The sequence below is a fragment of the Cottoperca gobio genome, chromosome 20, assembly GCF_900634415.1.
Source record: "Cottoperca gobio chromosome 20, fCotGob3.1, whole genome shotgun sequence".
NCBI classification, from domain to species: Eukaryota; Metazoa; Chordata; class Actinopteri; order Perciformes; family Bovichtidae; genus Cottoperca; species Cottoperca gobio.
In genome coordinates, this window is record NC_041374.1 from 4,178,467 (window position 1) to 4,201,049 (window position 22,583).

Sequence of the window (22,583 nt, forward strand, 5' to 3'; positions counted from 1 at the left end):
AACAAAGTCACACTCACTTGCAAATCTATGTGACAAACGTGCCTTAATTATGACTCAAAAATATTTTTAAGATACGTGCATTCCAAAGACTCAACAGTGAGGTCCAACAGACTTGTACAAGTTGGTTGGACCAAATTGTATTATTTGTTATGTGTGCATACCTTTGAATTATTGATACTGAGTAGGAAAATCCTGGTGAAATATAATAAAAGTAAAGTAAATGATTCGGTAGAAGAGCTATGAGGAAGAATAGAAGTATGTTACTTCACAAAAAACACATTTTATTTGTGCTCACTAACAGTATTGTGACATAAAATAAGTGGATTAATCACTAGATGGCGCTAAAGGGCCATGCAAGGTGGCTGCTCTGCCTCACAACAACAAAAGGAACTACATCCCCAAAGATAACATTTACGTTCCCATTTATCCTTAGGGTTATTTATACTAAACATGTTAATCTGTTTACTGTCCCTCTTTATTGTTAGCTGTTACTGATATTAAATACTTTTATTAATTATGTATTCCAAGCAGCTATTGGCCTGACCTTAAAAGTGTTTTTATTTGGGACTGTTGGGTCTGATTATGATTATGATTATAATGTGATGTAATTGGATTTATATCACGCATGGAACTATAATTTTTCCGCTGCTCACTCAAGCTTAAGATGTATGTCTTAGCTGTAATTGATGCTTTGTTTGTGAACGTAATCACCTTTTTAGTTGGCTGAAGGATTCATTTCACAGAGGGCACATGTAGGCTAACCACTGCTATTAATACACACACACAACAGCAGACACAGGTACAACACAAATAAACATCCTTTTACTTAATTTATTGCTGCAATCCCTTCAGACGACCTGCAGAGATCTTTGTCCATCTCATTACTTCTCCCTTTGATATGAAGCAGTTTAATACACGACCACTTCTGTAATCATATTATAGCATCTCATGAAATGTGAGTCGAGGGGTCTTCTGTACATCATGAGGTCATGGTCTCTGCTGTGTATTGCCTGTGTTTTAATTCACTTTATATCTTATTTTTGTTGTTTTCCAAATTCAAAAGATTTTAAGAGGAAGGAAGAAAACTACCAAATAGCTATCCAGTATAAGTACACGTACAAGTATCCTCCGCTATCCTTCACTAGGTGAATAAACGCAAAGCTAACATAATGTTTAACACACTGTGCTAATGCGAGCTAAACAGGCTACTATTAAGCTAACGTTAGCATGCTAATACACTAAACTAAGAAGGTGAACTTGATAAACATCATACCTATTATCACCAGCATGTTTGCATTGTTGTTGTTAGCATGCTGACGTTAGCATTCACTGCTAGCTTTAATTAGTTTAATCACTTACTGTAGCCTACACCTGCGTTTTTCCTACTGTGACATGTCAAAACTTCTATTTAAAATTTGTTATATACGTAAACCTTGTTATTTTCATATGTGTAGACTGTTAAGTGGGCAGTTTATTAAGATAGAATATGTGTTTGGGTCGCTCTCCCCCTTCGTAGAAGGCCGATTTGTCAGAACTAAGCATATTTTGAATTGAGACCAAACCAATTTGTTGTACTAAAATTGGTGAGATAAACACCATATGCTCAACAGACTGGTGGAATTGACGCCTCTGGCACGTGTACCACAAACAGGGAAGAGAACAAACACATGTTCCTTGTTCTTGGGATGTTTTACGTTGTAGTAGCTTACATTAGAAATCAAACCTGTTTAGCTAGGAGCCCAACGCCTCCAAGAAATATGTAAAACATTCAAACACACTATCCAAACACGGATCCATACGAGATAGCATCTCATACATGCTGCACTTGTAAATGCTTCCTTCTCTTTTAATCTTCGTGATATCTTTGTGATTCCCCTTTTCAAACCAGTCTGAATCAGAATTATTAAGTCCTAGTAATACTGTCGTTTACTTGAACGATATTCTCTGCTCACAGATAATTGTTGTGCCTGGACTGCTGATTAATTCACATAGAAATTCAATTTCCTAGAAGTGTTGTGCAGACAACACTCGCATGACATTACTTCTGTCGTACAAGTGTCAGTTAAAGCCTGTCTTATATACATTCTACAGTTTAATTTGCAATTTACAAAGATGCTTTGTTGCTGAACCATGACCTCCACAGCCACCTACACTTCCGTCTCATATACAACCAGTGTACGCTTGTTAATCTTTAATGTAAACCTCTCAGCATGACACAAATAATTTTAAATGAACCGTACTGCATGGTCCCAAACTAAATGTATACGTAAAGAACGAATACCTTCTTCTTCTTTTTTTAAAGTAAAATGGATGAACAATTAAAACTTCTTTCTCCCTTTAATTGCTGTTGGCATGACTTAGATTTTTACAGTAAATAACATGGCGTTATCACCCTTAAAACATCTACTAATGGGCTTCCTGCTTCCAAGTTGCATTGATTTGCCTTTATAATGGTAAAGAGAACAAAGTCAAGGGGAAACAGAAGAGTTGCTCACAGTATATTTATCTAAAAAGTAAATGAGAAGATAGTGAAGTGGGTCTTTTTCTTAAAGATAGTTGTTTCTCTATAACAATCACACACTAATAAAGGAGTAAAATATTGTTATGTGGTTCCATAGGGCTTGAAAAGGAACATTGTTATCATATGAACTGGTTTCCTGTTCTCATACAACCAAGTAAACATCTTAACAAGCTCAAAAAGTTTTGTTTTTTTCTACAGTTGGCGCTGGAAACTTGTAGAATTGATTTATGATTTTGTAAGACGATGAACATATCCGGTTTAACTATGTCTTAAAAGTGCAGACTATCATCATGTAAAACTAGGCATTTGACAGCATCAGCTGTCCAAGTGTTTTCCCTTAGTAAGCGGTAACCTTGAAATGAACCTGTAAGAAAAGTGATGTATTGACTGTGACAAGTTAAAAGCAACTCCTCCTAGTGGGGCACATCGAGGGTATTCAGGAGAGGAAGCACTGTCTCCTCCAGAATCTGTCGGAAACTCCCTGAACCTGTCGCCATGAACTTCACACATAAAGGGAACCTTTTAAACTCTCTGAGAAGAACACATCACCTAAATCATCCAAACCAGTGGAGCAAATGGTGCTGAGACATTTTGACATATTTTGTCTAAACTGTGTTCTGGGTTAGGAGCATTTCAGTCTATCGCTACACTTTCTCTGCGCTCGCAGTGGTAAAGATAGAAGAAGTTTAACACGCAGTTGTAGCAATAAAAATGCTCTAAATCAGGGGTCTTCAACGTTTTTCAGGCCAAGGACCCCCAAACTGGTGTAGCATGGAGCAGGGACCCCCTACTGCAGCGGTATTCAAACGAGGGGGGGGGGGGGGGGGGGGGGGTGCTGTCAGAGTACAAGGCTAGCTCGAGGCCTTTGTTGCATCCATCTCTTTTCCTTAAATTCCTGTCATCTATCTACTGTCAAATATCTAATAAATTATAATAAGGCAAGGACAAAAAATGCTTAATTTTGAGAATACTCTATGATTAAGTGTCTCTGAGACCTTGAGGTGTGCAGCAACAGCAATAATACAATCACATCTAGTTTTCAGTTGTGTCCTTTGAACATCCAAGAGTACCCTCTCTGAGGACACAAGGCTTCTCCCAGGGGATAACTCTTCTGCCCTGTCATGCAAATGCTTTGTAAGTCAAAGGTGCATTGGTGGTTGGTGGACAGGAAGGCACTGAAGTGTTCGTGATCGATGTCTTGTTTTAGTTAAAAAAGTCCAGTTGGTCCTCAGAGTGAAATGCAGAGTGGTTGAGGTAGAGGGTGACTTTTAAAACAGCATCATTTTTAACAGTCTATTCATGGTGGATAATTAGCTTTTGGGTAATTGTGCAAAACAGTATCTGTTTTATAGTTGCAGAGACGTTTGAGACCTATTTTATTTTATGACACCAAGGCTTCTTCGAATGACTGTAGCTGCAATTAAAAGAGAGAGATATATATAATATGAGTGTCATCATCAACCGTCTCAAAGTTCTCAATATACATTATGTATATTGTCAAGGAGGGGCATGTACTCGGAGAACGGGAATGGTCCAAGAATTGACCCCTGGGGCACACCTAGACAAGTAGAGGCAGCCTGCAGTAGTACAATGTGTGGCTTTAGTAGTAAAATGGAGGAAATGTCCACTAATTCAGGTCAGATTTTTATCTTTTGTTTCATTCTGGATTATAAAACCTGTGCTGTAATGAACCTCCTCTCTCTTAGTCATTAATCAAGCTGTAATTATTCAGGTGATTTGCTTTGAGGGCTAATGACCAGAGGGAGAGAAGGACAAGGTATCTGCTTTCAAAGTACTCTGCATAATCTCATGCATTATTTACAGAATCTGTCATACTGATCTGGGGCAAGTTATCCACAACAAGTCAATTAGTAATTAGGTAAGTTATTTTAATAGCATGTTTATTGCCGTGGACTGGAATATAAATACGCATTTGATTAAATACTGTACCTACAGATTTGAGGTTGCTACTGTACTTTAACTCCACAGAGGGAAATGTTTTACATCTCATTTGTGTCTCAGCCATATCTCTGGTATTATTTGTTTGCTCTCCCTTCCAATGTCCTGCTGTTTTTATCTCTTGTAATTTGTACGGTGTCCTTGGGTGTCTTGAAAGGCGCCTCCAAATAAAATGTATTATTATTATCTACTCCACTATATTTACTTGAGAGCTTTATAAATATCTAAATATAATGCACTATTATAGATTAAAATACCCAACAGTACATACAATTATTTAATTATTTAATAATAATGCAATAATGTATTATACACATTTATAATCTGTTTCAGAAATTTTAGAGGCAGCACGAAATACAGCATAAATTCAGTTTAATACATAAAGGAAATTATGCTAATGACACTAACATATTGTTTACCGAAGTGACATTTTCTTATACATTATGGGGTATGTTTGTTACAGTATTGCTACTTTTACTTAGGGAAATGATCTGACTGCTTCCTCCACTACTTATTTATTGTAGTTGTGAATCCTTTTAATAAAATGTAATAGCCTGTAGAGGCTTCAGATGAATAGCATGACTGATGATGCACTTAAGCTATAAAAAGCTAACTGGCTACCTGTTACCTTGTATGAGTTTATTTTAGTATAAGTAATAGTACTGTGGCAGAGTGCTTCTTGAATATGGGCAGGTGGCGGCATTGGCAGGACAAGGATCCGGCAAATGGGATGCATTGGAGTCAGCTGTTTAATGCAGTCTGGGTTTCTGTCTCATTCATCTTATAGAGCTCATTTGTCAACTTTGTTGACTGATGGATGTTCAGACTCATACTGTGTTGAGTGGAGGTGCTGAGTGATGCATCTCCCACAGGTACGCTGTTAAGCTTACAACCCAGCTGTTGTTATGACTTCCCAGCAGTGAATCGCTGGATTCAGGTTGGCGGAAAAATTAGCATGTGCTGCACAATGCCCCAGCTTGAGCACGATTGAAAGCACTGCAGATTGGTCACATTAGAAAATTCAATGCAAATGTTCTTCGCTGTCAATACGTTCTAATTAACAAACTGTTTAAATGCGCCATGGTCGGAAGAAAAGTGATTATGAAGACGAATGACGGTGCCACACAACTTAGCTTGGTTTCTTTTTCTCTCCTAGAGCTACACTTCCTATAAAAATGCAGTCCCACAGAATCTTCAACAGTTTTTCTACTGCTGCTGACTGGAAATATGTCTGGGAACGTACAGTGTGTACGTGATTGAAACTCTCAGAGATGTACTGTGTGTGTGCTACAGCAGGGCATAACCTGATTTGTTTCAGCTCTGCATTAAAAACATACTTTATTTGTACATCCTGGCTTTCTATTCGGCACAGCTCTTCTGTATTTATATTCAACTTGTGGGATAATGGGGTTTTAAACTCAATTCTTCCATTTATGTGCTAGTGCGTGAGGGTAACCGCCCACTCAACATTACTCAGATGAAAAATCAACAGAAGGGCAAACAATTGAGGTCAAAGACAATCAGTGTGGTTACAAACAGGAACAGCATTTAATCACATCTTTGTTTTAATATGTGTGTGAAATAGATTAGTTCAAATGTTCGACAAATAGCTGTACTGGTCACACCAGCCCCTGGGATGTCATTGATTAATTTGTATTGTGCTTAAAGTGACCTCTGTTTCGCTCATGAAGGAGAATTGAATCACAAGGGTTCTTAAGAATTCACAAGCTGTAAGACCGAAGAGGAAGGAAAATCATGAGCAGCCTCATATTAACAAGGTGAGAAGAGCTGGAGGGAAGATTTGTTGAAAATGTAGTAAATTTGTTTCACTTAAAGGCCCTGTCACACATATCCGTATGGCAGAAACGTAAACTGGTGTATACCAAATATCGGCAATACGTTGATATAAAATGTGTCAGAGACCAAATACGTCCAACTTTTCCACAGCGGTGTTGTAGCTGACGTATACATAACGAATACATAACATATTATTATACGCATGTCTAACCTATTGATAGCGTATCACTTACTTATACAAAACGTATCAGAGCGTCTGGACAACGGAGCTGGAAAAGTGCCATCTGGTTCACGTCATGCTGATGCTGGAGAACAGAACGTACTCTTGTCGCAGCCTCTCAGCATCCTCCATGCTCTCTGATGCTGAGTTCATGTATTCATCAAGACGTGCTGTGAAGAAGTGAGGATGAGCTACTCACAGGGACCCTATATCCTATATTCAAACCCCAATAAGCTCCCAAAACGCTAGCTGAACGCTAGCTGTACTGTAGAAACACGTTTAATAAGTTCCTCCGTCGTCAGGGATAATGTTATCATAGGGTAGGAATAGGTTATCCACTCGTTATCAATAAGTCGGCTGTAGGGTTCACCGTCAGCCGACGTAGCCTATATCTAACGTACCTCTAACGTATTCACGTACTGTATTCACGTACTGTATTCACGTACTGTATTCACGTACTGTATTTACGTAGGTAAGTATTCACGTACGTATTCCGTATTCACGTATGTCTAACGCCACGTAACGTCTGCATAACTTATATCTGCACACGTTGGGTACGTCTGGTCATTTTGAACATGCTCAAAACATCAGTGTTCAACACCGCACCCCAGCGTAACACAGCCTGCTCTTAACGAACACTACTTATGCCTTACCTTATATCAACGTACACCAGCGCATTGCTGATATTGTTGTATACGCCATATTTTTGTATACGTTATGCATTCGTTGGGTATTCGTCTGATACATCTTGTATAAGTAAGTGATGCTCTATCAATAGGTTAGACGTGCGTATCTGTATACGTTCACTTTTCCGATCCGATGAATATCATATTTGGACTCTGACAAATTTTCGTATGCGCCGGCGTACGTTTCTGCCATACGGATATGTGTGACAGGGCCTTTAATTACTTAGTGCATTGGATTGATCGCTATGAAACGTTGCACAGACATTAGCATCGTCATTGTGAACATGGTAATGACTCCCCCTGGTTGATATCGGCTTATTGGTTATGGGTCACCATGTCTGACCAAGTTGCCCCTCATGGAGCCCACAAGCTTGCCTTTCTCTCAAGATTAATTTGATTTGAACTACACCAGCTCTTGTACTAGCTCGCTGCTTGTCTGTTTTAAGGTCCCGTCTTTATTGATTACTGTAAAATGAAATTATGCCTCACTATAAAGTGGGTCCGAGCCCCATTGGACACTGTTAATGATCCTCTCGTAGCAGTTATGATTCCCAACCTCATATCTTCTTCTTTTTCTTCTTTTATTGGTTCAATCCACCAATTTATAGCTAGATTTAATGTATTATATCTTGTTGAGAACAGTGAGCTGTCTGAAGACTTGTCACAGTTTTCACCTGCACAGATTGACGTAGTCTTCCAATTGAATTATGTATTATTGGCAGCGATTATTGCATGCGTGTATGCTTTAGTTACAGCTTAAATAAACACAGAGACCCTATACAGAAACAAACCTAATGTTTAGCCATGCGAGCAGTGTTGCTGTAAGGATGGCAATGTGAGTCCCTCCACTACTTTACGTTTAGTGCACTTATATGTTCAAACATAGTAAACATTATACCAGCTAAACAGCAACACGTTAGAACCAAGAACTGCTAGCATGAGCACACAAACCAGCAAAGTGACCTTATTGAGTAACAGCCATAAAAGCCATTTATTACCTTTTACAACATGCAAACAGCTCCCAAGATCCAGGCAAACTGTACACGGAGTAGAAAAGCTCTATCCTCGACTGAAGTTCCTCCTCATGTCCTAAAAACAAAATGCTGTACTTGGAAGAGAAGAGAAGGTGTTGTAGTTAAAGGACAAACTATAGCCGGGCCGATGACGTTGCTGCTGGGCTCGGTGCGGCTGTTGTTGGCCTTCTCTCTGGTGTTTACGCCGGCGTTTGTCGGAGCTTGTTTAAGTCAGGAGTTTATCTGCTCCCAGGGGTTTTGTGTGCCTGAGGACTGTGTGTGTGACTTCACTGACAATTGTGGAGATGGCAGCGACGAGGAAGACTGTGAGTAAAGCAGAAAAATAAACAGTATGATAATTACTAACTATAATATGATAATGATTTGGCAAGATTCAGAACAGAGGTCCATCAAGCTTATTAAAAGAACCAGCCACACCGTGACTGTATGTGTACTGTATGCTACATATATGGTGGATTTAGAATGTAAACCATGTGCCAGACAAGTCCAGTCATATTGTGTCAATAAATCACCTTCTCAACATGTGTTATTGGCTACATTTCATTCACAAAGCAAATACAGATGTGACTCAAAATAACAGTTTAACAGTGACTTGAATACAAAAACATTATTGATATGTGCACAGCTTTTAATATAGCATACCCAAATACCCCGGCAGCTAAAAAAGGCAAGGACATTAAAATACATGAAGCTTGACTAAGGATCTCTTTATATATATCTTAAAATATAGATGTAATTCTTTGTTGTTTCATTGCGGATCCTGCCCTGGCATACCATGAAAAATACAGTATCACTAATTCTTTGCACATTTGGACATAAAGTCAAAAACGATTAAGACAAGATGCTTATAAAGAAAAGCCACTGTGTTTCTGAGCTCTGCTGAGTTTATAAATCTTTATTGTGCAGAGAATTTACATCTTAATCCCAATACACAGATTCATAGTAAACTGTATTTCAAGGTGAAACACAAAAGAGCACAAGTGAGAAACGTGTTGTTTTTGTTGAAGGCTCCAGTTATAGCAGGTGTGACTTCGAGGAGGGATTCTGTGACCTGATGCAGAGCACAGAGACGCTCTCTGGATGGACCAGAACAACTGAGGTCCCGGGTCTCAAGCAAGACCACACCAACAACAACAACAACAACAACAACACATCAGGTAGCATCTGTCATATGGGACATACTGTAAATCAATTTTAAATCCCCAACCTTTACCTTATACTCCAACACTTCTCCCTCTCATTTAGCACACTTCCTGTCCTTTTTACCTGTCAGTGGAAACAGAACCACTGCAGACCTGAAAAGTCCCGTCTTCCTGCCCAACCAGACATGCCAGGTAACAAAAGCCTCTGCTGGCATGCACACAAATCCATACAACAAACACATGGTCATGCCATCCTTGCATTTGTATTCAACAGATGAGTTTCTATCATTACGTCGGGGCAAAACATGGAGATCTTCAGGTCTTGGTTCAGACTCACACACTGGGTCAGAGCGCAGAGGTGTGGAAACACTCCACACAACCTCAGGAGGAAATGTGGCAGCGGACAGTTATTACGTTTTCCAGCAATCACAGTTTTCAGGTTTGTAAAATTCACAATTTACTATAATAGAGTGTATATTGCTATTTAATATCGAACTGTACGCAACTTTACTGTTTTGGCTCAGTCACTTTAACCTTATTTCTAGCAGCAGGCAACTGTTTTGGTTAGAGAACCATGTGCTACCTGCCCAGCACCAAACTGCACACAGAAGAAGGTAGCTTTGAATATTAGTCGGTAGAGACCAAAACAGAGCAAAAAGAAGAAAAACACATCTAAATGAATGCTAATGTTGCTCCGTATTAAAATATCATAATATGTCAACATTGTGGTTACTGCTTGTATCAGCTGCTGTCATGTGGCCAACAAACACAGGGTTTAAATCAAAAGATTTTTATCAAGGTGTGTAGTCCCACGCTTTACCTCATTAAATCTTATATAACATTTCATAGCATTTTAAGACATACCATGTAAGATAGCCTATAAACTGTAAGCTTCCTTGAGACTGATGAAGTCATCACAGCAGAAATGAGCTGCTCAACAGGAGCTGTTTATGTGCAGTGAGGGGGTACCGATCCAACCGGACCCCTCGGAGGCCATCTGGAGGGCTGTTCTCGTCTCTCCTACAGTATAGGCTCAGACAATGTCACCCTTCTCATCCTCTCTGCCTTCACCATCTGTCACTGACTTCAGCCAGATCTCTTTGAAACCACGGTAAAGAGAGGTCAACTCTCTGCTGACATTCACTTTCCCCTCAATTAATCTACTTCCTGTTTTGAAGGCAAGGAGTCCATTGGGTTTTATATTTACCACGGCGATTTTGGGCAATTTTAAGTTCAGTTCAGTGTACCATTTCCCCTTCAGGGGGATATATACAGTATATACATATTATACATTTTCCCATCACCCGTGATGACACAATCCACCTTTTGTTTAGATCAGTCATAAATGACGGGTTATACAACTGGTGCAGATAAAGCTGTTCTGTGGACTTTGATCAGTGCAGCTTTGATATTATTAGCACTGTGACAGCCAGAGAAAATATGATGTTTAAAGCTACAGTATCTGGCGTTGTGGCTCTGGAGATGTCTGTCTATGTGACTGTAATAATCACTATAAGGGGAATTGTCATGGGATTTGGTACAGACATTCATGTCCTCTTCAGGATGATCTGTAAAAACTTTGATGATCTGCTTTCTGCCCTTATCTTGGGTTCAATTTGTCCGATGACCTGCAAAACTATTGACAAGCTGCTATCATGACTAGTCACTGTTACAATGTGTAGTGAGGATCAGTGTTAACACACACATGTCACATACTTCATGCGAGTGCAGATCACAAGCCAGAATACACAAAGACAAACCGATTATGTAGAAAGTTACTAAAATGAGTTGACTTTCTTGAATGTTTTCTGTTTATCTACCAGGTGGTGATTCGAGGGCAACTTTCAGCTGGCAGCAAAGCCTCAGAGGTCCTGGCCATCGATGACCTATCCTTCAGTCCCGGCTGTGTGACTGCGCCCGGTACTGCTACCACTAATAACATATCACTACACAAGACGCCGCAAGTTCAGACCGTGGCATTTAAAAAATATCGGCAAACACAAACGGAGCACCACAAACCTGTTTTGAATACTGATAACGGGGGAAGACACAAACGCATGGGATTCATAACAGAGTAACTGAAGCATTATACACAGTGCTTACTACACATTTTCCTGCACTGAATACGGAGCGGTCAATGACACGATGTATGGATTTATTTATGTCTGCTATGGTGCGCCGCCTGCAGCTCGGTGATGAATATGATACAGCTGAGCATCTCGGCTCGAAGCGTTTGATAAAGCGCTGTCCTCTTGGTGTTTGGCATCACTTTCACATGTTGCCTTGTTGATATATAGGTATTTCAGCCGCAAGCACAAGCTGTTATATATTTATAGCTGATGTTATTAGTCTAATATAGAATGATGTCCCTGCTCTCTGACTGTAAAACAAGACTTGAGCTTTACGACCTGTGGCTACCGGCTTTATTTGAGGTCTTTTGTCTCTGGTGGAGCATCTAGGCCGGTGTGGATAGTGGAGACGGAGCTGCAGATGCAGAATGAATGTCACAGGTTTGAGTTAGATCTCAACGGTATGAGCTTAAGCGTCACAGTTTTTCAAGGATATGTGAGCTTGAATGGCAAAGAAGGATTTTTACTGAATATACATATGTTAATAATAATTCCTACTTCCTCATTCATTCATTAATTACAAGGGAAGGTCTGCAGGCAAGTTGTCTAAACTAGATCATTTATTTAGGATAGCTTAAATATTTATTGTCAGTAGCGAGAGAGTGCTACAGTCGGCGTTCCTCGCTCTTAATTCAACCACGAGGCTGAGATTTCTATGATTCCTATCCTTGGCAACTGAAGTTAGAGTAACTTTTCTAGAGACATATTTCTGCAACTAAACCTTAAGGCGGTTATCATTAATATTGTTGTATTAACAATGGTTAAAATAACAATATGTATGCTCCACACCCCTAATAAACATGGTCCGTGTTATGTCATCATATAAAAAGTATTAAACATAACGATAAACGATGGTTAGAGCTACATCCTAAACCTAAAAAGACCAATTACACTGTACTACATTTGTGTTATTATGTGTGACACAACTGTATATTCTGACCGCTACATGTGAGGGGAGGACAAAGATATTGTTTTAATATTTGGCTCACATCTAATATTGCTAACTACATGCCATTACGGTCACTTACAGAAGATTGTTTATGTACCATGTCGTTTATTATTCACCCTATCTACCACATAGCCAATACATGTGTTACATTTGTTGAGTTATGGATTCACTGTCACAACATCAAATCAGATTAAGTGCATAAATATAACCTCATAAGCATTAAATATTGGAATTATAATTATATGTGTGAATATAAGACAGAAGCTTTGTCAATTGTATTTCCATCCAACTTCTTTTACACCCTGTTATCATAAATCACACTCTTCGCATGTGTCTGTGAGCTGGCCACCATGTTAATTAATTACAGTTATCCTTTGTATACGCCTAAGACATATTCATATTACCATACATTACTATGTGTGATGTGAAAGGGGGTTGCATGTTGGATGCTGATGTGTAAATAGGCAACTGTTTACTAGCTTGTTAACCAGCAACATCACAGCTTGTTCCACTGCCTCCATAGTGGCCAAAAAAAATAATTAAACATGGCTTTGAAAGCCCTTACAACCCTGCGATACATCCCCTTTATATCCTTTAGAGTGGGGCAATGTTTAATCTTTCTATACATGCAGTCTGCTGATCTCACGTAATTGCCACCCTGGCTCAAGCCAAGTTCAAAAAGTTAGGTACTGCAAAAATCTTAAAGTAGAAAGCATTTCTTAAAGACTTTCTTTTAATAGCCAGCCAAAAGCCATTAAAAACATTGACCATTTTTCACTTACTGTATGTTTCCAATACTCCTTATAAGTAGAATGAAATTGAGTTCATCTAAAGAGATGGGGTCTCGGACGTACTATTGATCATCTGGACTTCACTTATTATTTCACAGTTGAGTGTAATCTTCTATAACACAGCTAATGTACTCTTCTCTGGACGCAGCTGAGCTCATTTACATTAATCCAGCATGAGTGCTTTCCAATGATAAAATCACTTGATGGGAGTCGGTAAAAATTACTGTAGCTCTTTGTATCGGGTGGGTCTACATTGATATGATAGGTGTTGGTTATCAAAGTGCCTTTTACAACTACTGTAATATCGATTGTATTAATCTTTCAGAGAGCAGTGTACCTCCTCCTCCTGTTTGCCCTCCCTCGTTGTTTGCCTGTGGCAGCGGGGAGTGTATCGAGGAGAGCAAAGTGTGTGACTTCACCCCACATTGTCCCCATGGAGAGGACGAAGCCAGCTGCCGTAAGAACCTTGTTGCCAAGTAACTCATTTAAATAATCCACATCCTATTTGTACGTTTGACCGAGAGCAGTTTTGGATATATATTTATCTGCCAGGCTGACATTTAATAACTGTTTACTACCCCAGTATTAACCAGAGCTTCATCCTTGTTCTATTATTTCTACATTTGATTTGTCAGTGGAGGCTGATAAAAATTGAGATTGAAAATGTATTTTTGACCTTGGAAACAGAAGTTGACGCAACAATCTCACCGTATGGCCCATCAGTAGCTTTTCGGGTGCTTTCAGTCAGCATCACACAGATGAATGTACTTTCAGTCTCCACATTATTGAAATCACTTTCTATCGCTCTACTCATTCAGCATCTGAATGTGACTTTGAGGGTGGTTCTTGTGGCTGGTACGAGCTCACCCTTGGCGATGGCTTTGACTGGGTCAGGGGCTTTCCTATGGAGGTACCGCCCAACTACCACCCACCACCTCTGGACCACTCCACAAACAGCACCGAGGGTAAAGAAACAAACACACCACATGCTGCCATCTGCAATATGCCATCACCAGTCAATGGAATAAGAATAGAAATATGATGAGCTGATAAGATAATACTCTGGGAGTGTTTGGTCAGAAATAACTGGCAAAAGATAATATTATCTACAGATCAAATTGAGGTTTAGTGGAAGGAAGGGACATCCCTTTGTCTGTGTGTTTTTGAGAGATAAGGCACCTCATGGAGAAATGCTTTCGCAGCTATCTGAATAATAGAAAGGAAATTGACATGCTGTACTCATTCTGCATATTAACACCCCCTCATTCAATACACAATACTATGCTGGTCTCTCCTAGGTTTATGTTCCACATCATGTTACAGCTCATCACATCTTTCAACTCAGGCTTTTCTCCACATCTAACCTCCTGAAAATATTTCTCTTTTAGGATGGATTTATAGATTTAAGAAATCAAGATTCTAAGAAATGAGGTTGTAAATTGACTTGATAATATCATGCAGGGTTTTTTTTATAGCAGCACCATCTGTTGTTTTGTTATGTACATTGTGTGAACATGCTGTGAAAAGATGCTCTGTTAGGCTCCGATTTGGAGACGATGCAGGCAGTCAACTGAAGTCCCTGTTATGTTTCTGGGAAGCTTCTTCATACGCTTCAAGCTTTGCGAAATGACACATATCCTGGTGGGAGCATCTGTTTGAAGGTTTCAAAAATATGACTGTGACCATTCAAAAAGATTCAAAACAATGTGCAGGTATGTGTTGTTGTTCAAACTGTTTTTATTTGGCAGTTAGGCTCCTCATAAGAGCCAAGAAAACTCATAACTCTACTGTGCAGCATAGGGCAGAATGGACACATCCAAAAAACAGCAAGTGTCTCTGTGCCACTGTTCCTTTCCCCAGGGATCAATAAAGTATCATCTTATCTTATCTATTTAGTAGGTAAAAGTGTAGTTAACACAGTAATCCGCGCTTTTCCAATTGTTTTACGATATAAAAAATGATGCCACAGAAATAGCCGCTATGTCTGCTAGCTAGCTAGCTAGCAGCTAATGGGTTTAAGCTAAAGCTAACCTACTTGTTTATTTGTCTCTCGCTGTTATCTGTAATTAAAAAAGTATTTTGATGAACTGACACCTTGTAAATTCAGTTTGTTATCTTACCTAACTAAATAAGGCAGTAGTCATAAAGAAAGAAGAATACAAACCTAGCTAGCTAAAGTTCTGCTGAAGCTGCTAACAGAATAGCATTAACTCCTCAGGTTTTTACACGAGTGGAATTCATGTGATTTGCTGTGATTAAACTATATATACACATATATTATATATAAGTAGATGGTCAAACAAAGAGCTAACGTTAGGCTACATTTAATCCCTATGAGCTAAGGATTAAATTAATGTTCTGACGCTCTACTGCATTACATTTTTAGGTAAAGTAATTAGCCTAAGAATCATAAAGTTAAAACATTACAACCGGTGTTGTGTATGCAGTGTGAAAACGTTAAAGCCAACTTTATTTAATAATGAGGTGCATATTCATAGTGGTTAAGTATAACGCAGCTTGTTGTGATGAGTTGTGTGAAATGAAATGGCCCTCTGCACATCACTGCTGCACTGAGCTGCTATTTGCACATTTGCAGCACGGCTGTTATTGTGTCAGACAAGCCTTGCCATTGTCCTCTGATCTGTCTCATCAACAAGACTCTGTTGGCATGGCGTCTGCAGTTGACAGGATACATTTTGTTTATCTCATGATTCTTACTTGCTAGACATTGTTGTGCACAAAAAATCCCAGAAGGAGCGATAAAAGGAGATGATGAAATTGACCCATGCAACAACATCAATGAGTGAAGGCGTCTAGTGGAATAGAAAATTAGCTATTCGACTGTCTGCATGCGTAACAGTTTTAGCTTTTTCAAAGGTGATTCACTGTCTGGCGGAACAAGTTGTTTGTAGCAACGTGGGGGTGTTTGTAATCAAGTAGATGCTGAATATGGTTTGAAAAGTAATTGTCTTCTCACTCACTGCAGGCCATTTCATGTTTATATTGAAGAACAGTAGCAGTCTTTTTCCAAAGGCTGTTCTCCGGGGACCCTGGTTCAAACAATCAGCCTCCGGGTGTACCATGACCTTCTGGTGAGAGTCACACTGTACCTTCCTTCTTCAACATCACCTCACAATCACAAGATGTAGATCCACCTGGAGTTTCAGACTTCCATTGTGTTTTCCTCCATCTTTTTCCCTTTCCTCCAACCATCATTTCAGCTGTCTTGGCTCTGCACTCTCAGCATCTCTTATTTCACAGTCAAACACAATAAGAAGATATGCACCTGAATTTGTCATGTTGTGACAGCTTTATGGCCCCTACATTTGTTGATCGGAGGGGTTGTCCTGGCAGGAAAGGGCTGGAGGTTTAGACATTTCTTCTTTCTGTGGAGTGATCAAAAACCCTCATGTTTTATATCCAGCAAGCAAATGCATGATCACAAGAGGAATCCTGTAAATCATACAGTATCTGCTGTGAGGAAATCATTTCACTAATGTAATACCACAGAATGAACAAATTGCTGTGCTCAGATACAGTATATTCTTTCAGTAAAATGTTAACTTCCATCTCCCCCTCATCTCCTTCAGGCATTATAACTCCGGTTTGTCTGTGGGGGCTGCGGATATGTACCTTAGAATCGATGGAGAAAAAAACAACACTGTCATATGGAGGACTTTCTACGACCAGGGAACCCGCTGGAACCAGGTCACCGTCCAGCTGGGACGCATCACCCAGCCCTTTCAGATCGCTCTGGCTAAGATCAGCCTTGGTGTGTTTGATGGGGTCTCTGCCTTGGATGATGTCACCTTCAAGAACTGTTCAATGCCCCCTGCAGTGGCGGAGTGCCCCACGCACACACATTTCCACTGCGTGCGTACCAAGGCATGTGTGCAGCAGTTGCAGCTTTGTGACCTTGTGGATGACTGTGGGGATGGATCAGATGAGGAGGGATGTTGTGAGTGTCTCTTTTTTGGTTACAAATATTCAGTGGTGGAAAAAATACTTAAATCCTTTTGTTAAAAAGGAAGTCCACCGACTCTACACATCAAAGTCTGTTTACAGGTCTTGAGGACTTCTGCTTAAGAAAAAAAGTGACATTAAGCCTTTTGTGTCTCCAGAACAAAATAAACTCTCTTTCTGAGGCTAGCTGCTCGAGGCAACATTAGCTGCTGCAAGCATAACACATCAGAATCTTAGACTGGACCGTCAGTGGTAGAGTTGCATTGTGGGTAATGTAGGCGTCATGTTTTGAGGAGTAAGATAATATGTGGAATAAAAAAGATGCTATGTCTTTTTTTTTAACTGTCCGTTGTGAGTCTAGGCGTGCAATGCTACATCAGCAGAGTACTCTTTTATTAAAAAAATATTCTGCAATATAAAAATACACCATTATAAAATAAAAGACCTGCACGGAATATTTCACTAAAGTAAAAGTATGTTTTAGCTAAATGTACTTAAGAATCAAAAGTGCTCATTATGCAGAAACATGTCTTGTCCCTGTGATTTCTATTATATACATTTTTGTATTATTATTATTATTATTATTATTATTATTATTATTATTATTATTATTATTATTATTATTATTATTATTATTATTATTATTATTATTATTATTATTATCATATTATGCATTGATGAATAAATAGCATTTTATTGTTGTGGAATGTGGAGCTAATTTTAACTATTTTATATACTGTTAAATCCATATTTTCATAATCTCATTATATGATTGTAAAATCTTAATCTGAAAAGTATCTTGTGATTATAGTTGTGAAATAACTGTATCTGGCAGAAAAAGTACAACATTAATTTATTTAATTTATTGGAGTGGAGGTATAAAGTGTTAGAAAATGGAATTAGTCAAGTAAAGTACAAATACCTGAGAATGTTGTTTTCCGGCTCTGGTGTTGGTTCATTCCTTGTCGTATCTCACAGCTCCACAGCTGCAGTGTAGCTTTGAACACGGCCTGTGCAGCTGGAAACAAGAACAGAGTGGAGGAGATGTGTTTGACTGGACCCGCATCCAAGGCCCCACTCCGACCCTAAACACGGGGCCCTGGAAGGATCACACACTGGGCACCAGCTACGGCCACTACCTCTACATCGAGTCCTCCGTCCCCCAGGAGTTCAAAGACACGGCTGTGTTGGTGAGCAGAGTCTTCCAACCCACCCACCAGCGCGGCAAGGACCCATCCAGGTCCAGAAACCTCTGTGTTTTCCGCTTCCATTACCACATGTTCGGCTCGCATGTGTTCTGCCTGGGAGTGTACATCAGGACCACCGCTACAGGCCGTGGGCACATGCGGTGGGTCCGATATGGACCACAAGGAAACCTGTGGCACAGGAAGACTCTCTACCTCACCAGCGCTCGGCCTTTCCAGGTAACTATGATGCTCTAGAAACTCATCCAAAGTGTGGAATACATTTTATTGATTGTGTGTTTAGGCTTCGGCTTTATAGAGTAGGGCTAATTGAGTTTGTGCATCATCTTTCTGTCAACATTTCTTAGTTTGCAATGAGCAGAAAGATGCTTCAGATATTCCTTTCATGTGCCTTACATTCCATTACCACTGAAGTTATCATTTTATTTGAGAACGTTGTAGCTTATTAATGTTGAGCTAGTTTAAATTTCATTATATATTCTGTTGGGTATTTTTATATAATACCACTTGTAGTCACATCACATCCCGCTTTAAATCATTTGCATTCAGTTCCTGACTAAGCTACAGGTAAATGCAGTTCCCCGGCAGGCAACAGTGCTAGTGAAGCAAAGAGTCTGTGTTTAAGAGTGCACCACAGCGTTGCATGATGAAGATCTATTTAGCTTCACTGCTCGACATCGATTCCTCAAGATGGATATTCTGTTGTCATTACTCATGAGTGAGTATAACTTGACAGGCAGTTAAATACTTTTCCTACACCATGGCATTGAAAACAGGAGCTCTGTTTGTCAAGCTAATTGTCTGCAGAAAGCATGGAAGGGAAAAAAGAAGAGACACAAATTGAATTCAGACCCAGTTTTGGTCCATTTGCTCCCTCAGTGGGCATGTTGCCACAAAATGACAAAGTATAATGATTTGACATCAAGGTCAATGTCAATGGTCAATTGTACCAGCGCCGTCTTTCTGAATTAGTGTTTTGAGATTTAATATGACCACATCTAATACCCAAGGAATGCATGTAAAGCACAACAATGAGCTGAGCAGTAATAAAGTTAATTAAATTGGATCAAAGACAAGCTGTTTGCCAATGCAGCAAGTGGAAACGGTGGATTATTGGAGAAATATTTCAAAACATGTTTGCCTGACACCGTTTGAATCATGTTAATGTGGCACTTTAAAGACCTACAGTAAACACCCACACGGTGCCTCTTGCAGATTCAGTGTATGTAGCTCTGCTTACTGGTAAGCAGGCAAGAAAATAGTCTCAAACTCAACAGTGTAAGAAACTAAAAGCAACCGCAGATGGAAGTACCCTTTTTAAAATGGTCGGATTTGGTTTTGTATGTAAATGGAAAAAGAATAGCTGCCCAATTGTAGACCTGTCTTACTGGAAATTGATTTTCAAATAGCTTGTGCAGCCCAGTCTAAAAGTCTAAAATGATATTTTCACTTTCTCTTTTGTCAGATTTTGATAGAAGGTACAGTTGGAGATGATTTTAACGGAGATATTGCCATTGATGACCTTTCCTTCCTGAACTGCGAGCTATATGAAGGTAAATGATATGCCATAACAGAAAATATGAACTTTACAGGGCAATGTCTGTGTTACTTTATTTTCAATTTCACCTGTTGATTTGTGTTTTCCACGCTGTTTTGTTCTAGGACAGCTCCCCACAGCGAACACCACAAACCCTGCAGTGACCACTCCGGCCCCCACAGTGCAGCCCCACAGCTGCCCCGATGGACAGTTTGTGTGTGGCGCACATGGGGAGTGTGTTGCCGACAGCAAAGTGTGTGACTTCAGAAGGGATTGTTCTGACGGCTCAGATGAATTGAACTGTGGTAAAAACATTTCTATTTTCTTCACACAGAATTTCTACATACTAATCTTTAATGATTGCATTTGAGTGTTTCCTGCCCCTCCCCTCTCTACTTATTTAACTTTCTCTACCTCCAGTGAAGGAACGGTGTGATTTCGAAGGCGGTGACACTTGTGGTTGGAAGAGCGTGGACTCATCTTTGGTCCCAATCCACGCATTTCGCTGGTCACCTGTTCAAGGGAAGAGCATTCATGATGGAGAGCAGAACCACGGCCCCATTAATGACCACACCCTGTGAGTACCAGCAACCACAAACAATTAGTCAATTAATCAATTAGTCGATTGACAAAAAACTGTTGTTGTAAAATTAAAAAATAAATCACTTTCTCAAACTGTGAGGATCTGATGCTGGTTAATGAAAAATCTTTGGATTTAAGACAATTTTCTTTCAATATCTTCTGACATTTTATAGACAAAAAGATAACTGATAACTAAAATCATAGAAAATAATGGGGGCCGATGAATCAAAGATGAAAATGAATGAATAAAATATTCCTAAAATGTAGAAGAAGTTAATAACAGCGACTTGCGTAGCAGATTTTGGAGCAATTTCTTCTTTTTTAATGCGTCGTCACCTTTTTACTTCACTAAAAGCAGAATGAGTTGAGGGAGTATGGTCCATCTTCAGTTTCCTGGATAGACAGTGACCTAATTGTCCTTATCTATGTTTTATTGAGTGTCCAGCGAGAGCAGGAAATGACACTTTGACCACTATATTTCAGTCATTTCTTCCCTCAGCCAGAGTCACTATCTCCCTTCACAACCTCTCCGTGTGCCTGAAACTCTCCTTCCTCGCTCCTCCAGCATGTTCTCTCAATCGATAAGGCGTGAGTGAAGTGGAGAGGGGAAGCTGTATCTTATTTTACCCAAGGGGATATGCAACTCTTATTGGAAATGAAAGAAGTGAAGCAGAAAGGGTTGGAGATGAGGTCTGTGAAGGCAATTACCTGAACACCGCTCATCTTACTGTTGTTGGTGGACAGTTTATAGCTCGCTGGCTTATGAGCTCAAAAACGTTAAATAAACTGTTGTCATTATCGATTAATCTGCCGCTTATTTACTTGGTTGACCGATTTGTCTATTATATGTCAAACGATAGTGGAAAAATAAAATAATTTCAAAACGTTGTATCCTTTTTTCTTTTACCTTTTTAAATGAATAATCAATATCAAAATCGTTGCTAATAAACACGCGGTCAAATCAATAATCGATTAGTTCGACTGTTCCAGCTCTTGTTGTCATAACTAAAAAATTATAATGTTCAGAGATATGAAAAATGACCTGATCTGCTGTAAAAACAACATTTTCTTTATAGTCCCTCCAGTGCTGATTTAATGTTTCTCCTTCACTGTGCAGAATGATGTATGTGCAGAGGTTTGACCCGAGAAGGCTGTTTTCACGTTCCTCTGCTGGAGGGGGAAAGTTTCTCTCTTTTCACCTTAAACGCACAACTTACAAGAGTGTGATCTGGAAACTTGAAATGTATCGTGAATTTCCTATTGCAGAATAGAACAGGGTTTGTTCAACATCACAAAAAAAGATAAACCATACATCAGTACTCAGAGAAGAAGAAACACGTTGGCACAGCATCGAGGCGATCAGTGTCCCAGAGGTCACCTAGTACTGACACAATGATGCTAAAATTCCCCGCTGGACTTACAAGTTTGGGACGTTTATCTTTCCTGTGATAGAGGCGGTCCGGAGGGCTGGTACATGTGTGCAGACAGTTCAAATGGCGGCTACGGTCAAACCTCTGACCTCCAGACTCCTGTCATGTCCTCCACCGGGCCGCAGTGCACGCTGGTCTTCTGGTACCACATGAGCGGCTTCACAGTAGGATCGCTGCAAGTGAGACGATTAAAAATGTTGTATTCAGCGGAAGAATAATGCTCATTGTAAAGGGTTTCATTAGAAAACGCTTATCTGTTGTTTGCAGGTGCTGTTGAAGTACGGAAACGTCACACATGAGGTCTGGTCTCAGACTGGTAACCAAGGCAACAAGTGGAAGCGAGGAGAAGTGTTTTTAGGGTTATCGAACAACTTCCAGGTGAATTATTATCTACTTTCAAATGTGTTTTAGCAGATTCAACGTATCAAATGTTGAGTTTTTGATCATTAATACGACACCAAATATCTGAAATTAGTTAAATATATAAAGCGTATAAGAGTATAATTCTTAATTCTTAATTTGGGTATTATTATGCTATACCTTATTCCATATCAACAGTGTCTGAGGTATACAGATGTGAGTAAAACCTTGAGTTGATTAACTCCCTGAGGTGTCGTCACCACAGCCTCATCCTTAGT

The 22,583-nt window shown here is 39.6% G+C and overlaps 1 protein-coding gene across 1 annotated transcript in view; it reads left to right on the forward strand.

Moving 5' to 3' along the window:
• The first annotated feature begins 8,344 nt into the window (after window positions 1-8,344).
• The window catches only part of malrd1 (MAM and LDL receptor class A domain containing 1), a 40,535-nt gene continuing 26,296 nt past the window's right edge, over window positions 8,345-22,583 (forward strand). Inside the window, exons 1-15 of the mRNA XM_029457973.1 lie at window positions 8,345-8,522; window positions 9,225-9,374; window positions 9,463-9,551; window positions 9,634-9,798; window positions 11,183-11,279; window positions 13,554-13,685; window positions 14,047-14,193; window positions 16,215-16,320; window positions 16,819-17,186; window positions 18,170-18,615; window positions 19,862-19,949; window positions 20,059-20,238; window positions 20,354-20,510; window positions 21,968-22,124; window positions 22,213-22,323. Of these exons, the coding sequence (XP_029313833.1) occupies window positions 8,345-8,522; window positions 9,225-9,374; window positions 9,463-9,551; window positions 9,634-9,798; window positions 11,183-11,279; window positions 13,554-13,685; window positions 14,047-14,193; window positions 16,215-16,320; window positions 16,819-17,186; window positions 18,170-18,615; window positions 19,862-19,949; window positions 20,059-20,238; window positions 20,354-20,510; window positions 21,968-22,124; window positions 22,213-22,323 (2,571 nt within the window). The remainder of the gene's footprint in view (window positions 8,523-9,224; window positions 9,375-9,462; window positions 9,552-9,633; window positions 9,799-11,182; window positions 11,280-13,553; window positions 13,686-14,046; window positions 14,194-16,214; window positions 16,321-16,818; window positions 17,187-18,169; window positions 18,616-19,861; window positions 19,950-20,058; window positions 20,239-20,353; window positions 20,511-21,967; window positions 22,125-22,212; window positions 22,324-22,583) is intronic.